The sequence below is a fragment of the Haplochromis burtoni genome, unplaced genomic scaffold (genome assembly GCF_018398535.1).
Source record: "Haplochromis burtoni strain Fernald_Lab_line unplaced genomic scaffold, NCSU_Asbu1 Contig_561, whole genome shotgun sequence".
NCBI lineage: Eukaryota > Metazoa > Chordata > Actinopteri > Cichliformes > Cichlidae > Haplochromis > Haplochromis burtoni.
The window spans coordinates 1-9489 of NW_024582922.1; the positions used below are offsets into that span (position 1 = coordinate 1).

A 9489-nucleotide genomic window follows, 5' to 3' on the forward strand; every position below is an offset into this window, starting at 1 on the left:
ATCCACGGTGCATGCCACGAACACGGAGTAAGGGTGCGCGAGTCGGCACGTTAGCGCGAGCTTTCAGTGGTTAGCCTGTATTTGTAAACAAAGCGTAAACACGCAGACGAGAGCGAAACTGATGAGCTAGTGTGAAAGATTATACTTTGCACACGCAAAGGTCAGCTGGTGGGACGATTCAGGTCCAGGAAGTGAAATGTTTTACTTACAGACTTCAAGTCTGGCCCTGCTTATGCATCCTCTCAGGTTTAGCACATGTTGGGTGTATTGATTGAAGTATTGCTGCCACGTTATCGTTAATCTCCAAGTTTACGTTAAATGTATTAATTCTTTGTGTGGTGGTGTGTTTGAGTTTGAAATTGAGTTGAGGAAATATTCAAATCCCCAACTAGTGGAAAAGTCCTCTAACTCAGGCCTGAAATTCATATTTAAAAAGGAAACAGTTGGGGTTTCCGCTTTAATTGTTTCCTACAGACGATTTTATGCACTTGGTAAGATCAGGGCTGGACACGCACAGTGAACATACACGGAGCAAAGTAATACTTAAAAAAATGTCACAGTCCATATATTCTGTGGTCAGAAGTTCACACCCACCCATGAATGTCATGATAATTTTAGGCGTTTGATGATTTCTTTGAACTGTGGAATCTTTGCACCGCTTACATCTTTAATGGCTTTAAAAAACGAGAATTGGGTGCACAATTTGGATTAGCAAGCTTCCTCATAATTCAGGATGGATATCCTCTTGGCAGAATTGGTCGTTTCTTTGAACTCGAGAAAGGCCTTAAGAAGACCAGAAGCTCAGTGTTCACCTGCTTTATCTCATAAAAAGCAGCTCTTGTCCTGCTGGAACACCTGACTGTCTATGTTTCAACCACCTAGATGTTTATTTAAGGTGAAGATTTTTGAGGTAGTTCTCTTCTTCTTTATTCCTTAATGTGTAATGTTACTAGTACCACTCACAGCTAAACAGCCCCAGGGTGTGATGCTACCACCGTACAGTTGCTCTGTGTTCTTAGGTTTGAGTGGTTTTCTTTTTTGCTGAGAGAAGTTCAGGAGTTCACACTATTTTATTATCAGGCAGTTAAAGGTTTGGGTTGCACAGCTGTGGACGTCTCAGTCTGCTTACAGAGAAGAATTTATTAGACGCATGAAAACAGAACATATTTGTGTTTGGTTATTGATGGGGAGATGCTGTGGTTTAGACTTAGTGCTTGCTGATTTGTTCTCCTCGTCGTCCATCCACTTGGCCACAGCGGAATTAACCTCAAGTCAGGGATCTTGTCCTGTATAAGAAAACCCATCCCCACCTTATAAATGTTACCAGAGATATTTTATCTTCATGCTGACGTCAGCTTTAAGTGACACAATGAAGTCTTTATTTCTGTTTGACACACAAGGCCAAGCAGCCGTCTCGTCTGAAACCGTTCTGTAGCAGTTTACCTTCAACACCCAACTCTATCTAACCCTTCACAACGTGGGGTTAGTGCTTCTATCTTTTTAATGAGAAGTGTATCAACTCTATTATGAGCATATATTGCAATTAATGTTAAAAAAAAAGCCTCCTCTCATTGAGGCCAAAACATTTTGTGTTGTCTGAAAATAAAATTCTCCAGAAGGTATTTGGCTTGTCCATGTGGACATCTGTAGATTTCAGATCAGCTTGAAGGAGTTTGATTTGGAGGCTTATTTCTTCTTTCTCACCCTCTCAGTCCATGGTGATATAAAACTGGTTTCACTGGTGTTGTTTCCAGCTCTTGGTGGTTCCCAAACATCCTAACTGAGAACATCATCTGAGGGTCACATCATGGGGCTTCTAGACCAAAAGTGTTTGAACTGATGATCTTTGAATCTGCATTTGTTTAGAAATGAGATCTTTCCACCCTTTCCCTCAGGATGAATAAAGTATTATCAATCAATCAATCAATAAAAGATTAAGGTAGTGTGTGTATGTTTGACCCTGTGTGGAGAGAGTCCAAAATGAATTCAAACTTGTGCATCCAGTTCTTGTTTTATTTAAGTTATTAAAGATGGATGTACGGTCATTTCACCCTGGAGAAAGAGTGGATTCAATAATTCATTAAAAACCCCAAACGACCATCACATTCATGCTAATGAGTGTTTGTAATCTTCTGACTACAACGTATGTCACAGCTGTGTGGGGTTACTACAGGCTGAAGAACAGCTCGAATCAACATCTGTTCATTTACTCGCACTCTTACCCACATTTACCTCCTTAAATGAAACACGGTAAAGTGTGTGAAGCAGCTGCTGTGGTCTAAATGGTCTGCTTGTCTTTCAGTGTTTGATTCCTGTTGTGCGACCAAGCTCTGAAACAACAGGATGCCGGGAAAAAACGGCGACCAGTTCAAACCCGGAGACCTGGTGTTCGCCAAGATGAAGGGCTTCCCTCACTGGCCGGCGAGGGTGCGCTCACACCTCAGCTGTAAATAGCTGCATGCAGCTGTTTGTGTGTACGCGCTTTAACTCTTCTTCTGTGTTTTACAGATCTGTAAGTCGGACGAGGGGTACAAGAAGCGAGTCCCCGTCTTCTTTTTCGGCACCCATCAGATGTACGTACGTGCAGCTGCAGATCGATCGTATCATTTTCTGAGCAGCATTGATCGAACTGTGATTAATCTCCCCTCCCCAGAGGCTTCCTGCCGCCGGAGAACATCGTCCCTTATGTGGGAAACAAGACGAAGTATGGCAGCGGCGTTCGCATCAAAGGCTTCACCGAGGGCATGTGGGAGATCCAGAACACGCCTGGAGTCGGGAGTAAACTCAAAGTCAGTCTCTCTTTAAAGATCACTCATCAGTTGCAATGAAAATGCTACGTAATCGCTTCAGTTCATTTCTATGTAATTGAATGGTTATGAATGAACTGCTAAAAGCATTTTCTAATGATGTGTTTGTAATATTTCTGACGCACTGCTTAAAAAAAGCTTATATAGCTTTAAAATTATATTTGTGATGATGTATCTGGTATATAAAAATACTGAACAGTGTTTTATTGATGCTTTCATTGATGCTGCCGCTTTTATTAATGTCAGTGAATTCAGGGCATTTTCCACCTTCTCCAGTTAGCTGCTGTGATTGATCAGACACTCTTACATCACCTAAACAATTATATTGGGTGATTTGATGTGGCACAGCTTTACTTCAGTAGTATCAGTCTGTCCAGTTGGGTCAGATCATCACCTGAAGTGACAGGTCCGACAGTGAGGGCAGGTTCTCTTCACAGATGTGAGCAGGTTCAGGATGACCTCATGTGACAGACATGAAAGAGTAAATGTTTCACGTGCAGCATCGTCTCAACTAGTTACATTTGTTTTGGAAGCTGACCAATCAGAACAGACTAGGGTCAAAGGCATGGATAAGGGGCTTTAAAGGCTATTTCCAACATATTTCTCACACTGCTGGCACCTCTGCTTCGTAAATGTTTATAGCCCATGAGTGAGGCATGTTTCGGTTCTAATAAAGGTTCTTCGTTCTATCTTCTGTTCAGGTACCGGGGAAGACAAACACAGAAAGTACACCAGCAAAACCGGCTTCTGCAACCAAAGCTACTCCAGCTAAACCAACCCCAGCACCTAAAGCTACACCTGCCAAATCACCCAAGGCTACACCTGCCAAGCCCGCACCAGCGACCAAATCTACACCCTCTAAACCGACGTCTGCTGCTAAAAGTCCAACTCCAAGCGCTGTCACTAAATCTTCCCCCAGCAGATCCGAGTCGGCCAGTAAAGCGGCCGCCGACAGGCGGCGCACAGGAGGCGAAAAGGAAGCTGCTGTTAAAACTCCCACACGAGTTTCATCAAGATTGGCTGCAGAGCAAAGTGAGGAGTCCAAGCAGGCTTCCACCCCTGCTGCAGACACTGCAGAGACCATTGCGACTGCTCGAACCAGAAGGTCGGCAAGCGGCGGTCCATCTGCAGGAGGGAGTGCAGGTGAACGCACCGCCTTGGCCAAGACAGACAAAGAGGTGAGAGGTTAAATGTTTTAAAGCTGTGGGGCTGTTCCATTTGGGGAGAGGGCCTCTGGACTGGCAGTGGTTCTGGGGTCTCTCAGCCTCCCTGCAACAACTATACCAGGGGGCTGGAGATGGCGCCTGTCAGTCAGACAGTGAGGGTTACCATCCTGGTTGTGGAGCACTGGACCCACTCTCTATGTGCTCTGTGAACTTGGAAAAATCACATCCTCAGAGTGTGCTGCAGGGAGGGATTTAGAAGGATTAAGCTCCTTGTTGTGTGCTGGTGTTTCACTGTCTGTTGTGAGATTGAACTTGAAAGCTGCAAAGTGAGGGAAAAAAAATATATAAATTATATATAATTTTTTTATATATAATTTATATATTTTTTATATATATTTTTTCTTTCTTTTTTGGGGGGGGGAATTCAGAAGCACGGAGGAGTTGTCTGCAGAGGAGGGGATGTGGGAAACTTGAGACATAAACACGAGTACAATAGTTTCATCTTCTTAATGTTTATCCCATCCATGTGTCTGTCTCAACGGGTGGTGCTGTGGAGTAGTTGGATGTCACAGATTAAACATTTTCATGGAGATTTGAGCACATTTCTGCATCTGTAGATCACAGATAATGACGTGGACCTACAGTGGAGAGAGAATAAAGGTTTTGCTTGATATTGTTTTTTTGGCTTTGCACCTGCCACACGTCTGTGGATATTTTCCTGTTTTCTGGATATATAGATTGGTAAAGCAGGGCGACGGAGATCCGTCTCTGTGTGCTCGAAATTGAAGGATTGAATTGAAGGATTGAATTGAAGCTTGAAGCTCCCGTGCAGAAGCTTCCAAAGCACCAACAAATCTGTGTGGACGACGGTCTCGGGCTCACGTCACCGCCTTTGAAGGCTTTTTCCAGTTTTTCCTGCAACAGGAAAAAAGTGTCGGGTTCATTCTGCTCTAACACACCTTCATGAGAACACCAGCAATCCATGGCTCGCCTCATCCTCTAGTTTATGGAAGAAACTGGAGCTTCTTCTTTTATTAGAGCTCAGTGGGGAAGAGCATGGTGAACTGTTGACATTAAATGCTTACAAATAAACTTTTGTTTCTTCTTTTTCTTCTTTTTCTCAGACAGGAGCGGTCAAAGCTTCAGTGGGTGAAACCACAGCGAGTAAAGAAAAGGCTAAAAGCACAACTGAAGCAGAACCCAGACAGGCTGAAGCCTCCAAAGAAGCTGCAAGTGAGGTGACGACCAGGAGCCGAGCAGAAGAGCCGAAGCTGAACACACATGGAGTGATGCTGCCCATTGTAAGTTTAAATGAGCCATTAATAACTTGTGTTATTCAACAGCTCAACACTGTTCAAAGAAAAGCCTTCAGTTCTTTCTTTGATTAAAATGTAAGATTTAATCTAAAAGCTCAATTCAGACCCTCTGCTAATCTGATGCGTTGCTAAGCAACAGAGACACATGTTAAACTTCTTTTTCTCATTTTGTCTTTTCAGCTTTTGAATAAAGTTTCATGTTTTCCTCGTCTCCGTCAGATCAATGTGAAGCTGCAGAAGATGGAACCTGCTCTGATGACGACCGGTGGAAGGAGGGAGGAGAAGGAGGAGGAGGAAAAGAAAGAGAGCAGAGACTTCAAGCGCCGAAATGAAGAGAAGGTGGAGAAGAAGGAGGAGGAAAAGGAAGACAGCAGAAAAGTAAAGCGCCGAAATGAAGAGAAGGTGGAGAAGAAGGAGGAGGAAAAGGAAGACAGCAGAAGAGTAAGGACAAGGAGAGATGAGAGGGAGGAGCAGAAGAAAGAGGGCCGAGGAGTGAAGAGGAGGAAGGAGGAGGAGGACCAGAAGAAGGTGGATGAGGGGAAGGAGAAGGAAGATGACAAAGGAGTCAAGAAGAGAAGAGAGAAGAAAAACGATGAGGAGGTGGTCCAGAGGAAAACGAATGAGAAAGAGGAAGGAGAAAAAGAAGAGGTCCGAGGAGTCAAGAGGAAGAGCGAAGGGGAGGTGCAGAAGGAAAGTCAGGACAGCAGCGAGGAAAAGGCAACGATGGAGAGACGATCATCAAAAAGACACAAGGAACAGGAAAAGGGAACAGAGGAGGAAGGAGTAAAGACGAGTCCAGCTGAGAAGGAGGAGGAGGAGAGTAAGAAAGAGGAGAAGCAGAAGAGAGACAGGAGCACAGAGGGCAAAGAAACAAGGAGGATGAAAGAAAAAGAGGTGGAGAAGAAAGCGAGGAAGGATATTTCAGAGGAAAAGAAAGATGTGAAGAGTAAGGAGGTGGAGGAAGAGGGGGAGAAGAGGAGAGACAGGAGGCTGGAGGCCAGAGAAATGAGAAGGACGAAAGATAAGGAGGAGCAGCAGAAAACGAGAAATGACACATCAGAAGAAAAAAATTTAAGAACAGAGGAGGAGGAGAAGGTGGTTGAAAAGGAGAAAATAAGTAGGGACACCAGTGAGGCCCGAGAAACGAGGAGGACAAGAGAAAAGGAGGCGCTTCGGAAGATGAGGACGGGTGCTTCACAGAAAAGGAAAGATTTAGGAAGAGAAAAGGCGGCGAAGAAGTTGGAAGAGGAGAAGACAAGGAGAGAAAGGAGCACAGAGGCCCGAGAAACGAGGAAAACGAGAGAAAAGGAGGTGCAGCAGAAAACGAGAAACGATCATTCAGAAGAAAAAGATTTAGGAAGAGAGAAGGAGGAGCAGAAGGTGGAAGAGGAGACGACAAGGAAAGACACCAGCCCGGAGCCCAATGAAATGAGGAGGACGAGAGAAAAGGAGGCACTTCAGAAGATGAGGAAGGATGATTCAGATGAAAGGAAACAGTCAAGAAGAGAGAAGGAGGTGAAGAAGGCGCAGCAGAAGGCGAGGAAGGATGTTATAGAAGCAAAGAAAGATTTAAGAAGAGAAGAGGAGCAGAAGAAAAAGGTGGAAGAGGAGAAGAGGGAGAGGAGATCTGAGGGAGAGAAGCAGAAGGAGAAAACTGAGAGGGAGAAAAGAGGAGGTGCTGCTCCAGACGATGAGGTAGAGTCTGTCTTCATTAAGGAAATGTTTTAAATTGAAGAGAAGGATGAAAACGTCTCAACATTTCTCCTGCAGCGACAGCGCCACCTGGCCGCCAAGAGGGAGAGCGTGTTAAAGTCTCTGAGGGGTCTGCTGAAGGCCGGGAGAGGAGGGAGGAGGAGGGAGGCAACGAGGAGCGCTCTGTAAGAGGAAGGGAAAAAAATGATACGGTAAAATCAGTCAGGAGTTTAAACCTCTGTCTGTTTTCTCATCAGGAGAGGCGGCGACGGAGCGAAGAGGAGGAGGACAGGAAGCCCGACAAGGTCAGAGTGGAGGAGTGCGAAGGAGTCAGCCGCAGCCAAGAAAACATCAGAGAAGAAGGAGGAAGGAGCCAAGAAGGGGAACGGCAGGACATCGCAGAAGATGCAGGTAGAAGAAAAGTTGGAGAAAAGTCGAGATGTGGAGCTGAAGACAAAGGAAAAGGAGGAGGAGAAGAAGACTGATGAAGAAAAGAAGGAGGAGAGAAAAATAATTGGAAAGATCGTCAAGGCAACAGCCGGGCAGGGTCCGAAGGTCCAGGTGAAGACGATGATGGGAGGAATGACCGTGAGGGAAGACGAGAAGGTGGGAGGAACATCTGCAAAGGAGGGGGAGAAGAAGAAAGAGGAGAAGGTGGAAAAGAAAAGAAGTTTGGAGAAGGAGAAAAAGAAGGGCGCTGACGAAAAAGAGAAGTCGGATGATGGGAGCTCGAAGAAAAGCATCGAGGTCCAGATGAAATCTGAAAGAACTCAAGCGGAGGAGAAAAAAGCCAAGAGCGTGACGGAGGCTGCGAAGAAAAACGAGGAGCGCAAGGAGGAGGGGGAAGCAGCAGCAAGAAGAAAAGAACAGGAGGGTGAAGAAAAGAAGAAGGACGAGGCGGAGAAACCAAAAAAGGCGGAAAATGCAGAAAAACACGAAACGCAAAAAACAACGGGCGAGAAGAAATGCGAAGGCGCGGAGCCGGGCGGGCAGAGGAAGACCGGCGAGGAGAAGGAAAGTGACGGAGCGAGCCGACCCGAGACGTCAGCAGCAGTGGAGAAGAGCGCTGGAGGAGAAGGTAACCCGGTAAAGGAGCAGCAGAAGAAGCGCTCGATGGTGACGCTGACGGACTCGACGCTGCACCGGATCCACGGAGACATCCGGATCTCTCTGAAGAACGACAATCCCGTAAGAGCCGAAACTTAAACTGGCTGCAGATTAACGACGGCACAAAATGTAAAACCGTTCACAGTGATTTTATAAAAAGTGAGCCGACATTAGATCATTTTTATGATTCTCACTGCTTTAGCTATCAGGAGCTACATCGCCCCCTTGTGGCCAGAAAATCTAAATGCAGCTTTAATATTTCAAAAACGCTGCATGCTTACTGAAACTGAACGACGCGACTAATGTGCTTCATCCTCAGGACATCAGCAAGTGTCTGGCGGCGCTGAATCAGCTCAGTATGGTTTATGTGACGTCTCAACACGTCCAGAGGCACAGCGAGCTCGTCGCCACGCTCAGGAAGGTAAACGCACATACTGATATCCTCGTGGTGGTTCTTGGATAAGCAATGCATCTGACCTGTCACACTACTATGATGTCATCGCTTTGTGTCCACTCAGGACAAGAAAGCACAAAAATGGGGTGGGGGTTGGGGGTTAGGGTGTCACTGTGATTACGTTTAGGATTAGGTGTGATGGTGTTTCCACGTAGCAAAGCTATGACATCACTCCAAGGTGATTGGTCACTTGCAACCTTAAACCTGGACTGAATTCAAAATAAATCAAATGAATAAACAAATAATAACAATACAAATCGTGTCAGTTGTTATTATGTATTTGTTTTCCTCGTGAGCAGATGCGTTACTACCGGGCGAACCAGGACATCATGGACAAGGCGTCGATGCTCTATAACCGCTTCAAGAACGCCTTCCTGGTGGGGGAGGGGGAGGAGGTGGTGAGCGCCGCCTTCCTGCGCTCGCTGCTGGAGGAGAAGGAGGAGGAGGAGGCGCAGAGGGTGGAGCGCTGTATGGAGAAGGTGAGGAAGGAGGGGCTGCTGCACGAGGCGAAGAGAAGTATGGGGCAGGTGAACAAGAAGAGGAATAACGGAGGAGAAGATGGAGAGGAGAAAGCTGAAGGTAAAAATAAATAAAAACTAAATCAACTGATTTGTGACAAGAAATTACACAAACTTACAAGAAGTAAAAATATTAAAGACAAGCCTTTGTAGCTTATATTAGAAAATATTTTAAAAGTAAAATTGAGAAGACATAATTTCATAAATAACACTGAAATGTTTACACCACATCTTTTGTTTTTGTATCATTCAATAATTAAAATTATATACAGAAAAAAATTACTTTTTATTTTTGTAAGTTTTATTTTTATTTTTTTATGAAAGCATTAATACTGACATTTTGTGAGGGGCGTTTATTTAAATGCAAAAATGCTGTTGTACATTTTGGTTTTTTGCTGTTTGTTTTGTTTCAGTTCATAATTTTTGTGT

At 44.9% G+C, this 9489-nt stretch overlaps 1 protein-coding gene across 1 annotated transcript in view; it reads left to right on the forward strand.

The window, feature by feature from the left end:
* The first annotated feature begins 23 nt into the window (after window positions 1-23).
* LOC102301736 (hepatoma-derived growth factor-related protein 2) overlaps window positions 24-9489 on the forward strand; it is a 10763-nt gene continuing 1297 nt past the window's right edge. The window contains exons 1-10 of the mRNA XM_042214423.1: window positions 24-2427; window positions 2509-2573; window positions 2654-2789; window positions 3509-3985; window positions 5098-5274; window positions 5470-6984; window positions 7060-7166; window positions 7239-8169; window positions 8408-8509; window positions 8842-9121. Of these exons, the coding sequence (XP_042070357.1) occupies window positions 2344-2427; window positions 2509-2573; window positions 2654-2789; window positions 3509-3985; window positions 5098-5274; window positions 5470-6984; window positions 7060-7166; window positions 7239-8169; window positions 8408-8509; window positions 8842-9121 (3874 nt within the window). The 5' untranslated portion in view covers window positions 24-2343. The remainder of the gene's footprint in view (window positions 2428-2508; window positions 2574-2653; window positions 2790-3508; window positions 3986-5097; window positions 5275-5469; window positions 6985-7059; window positions 7167-7238; window positions 8170-8407; window positions 8510-8841; window positions 9122-9489) is intronic.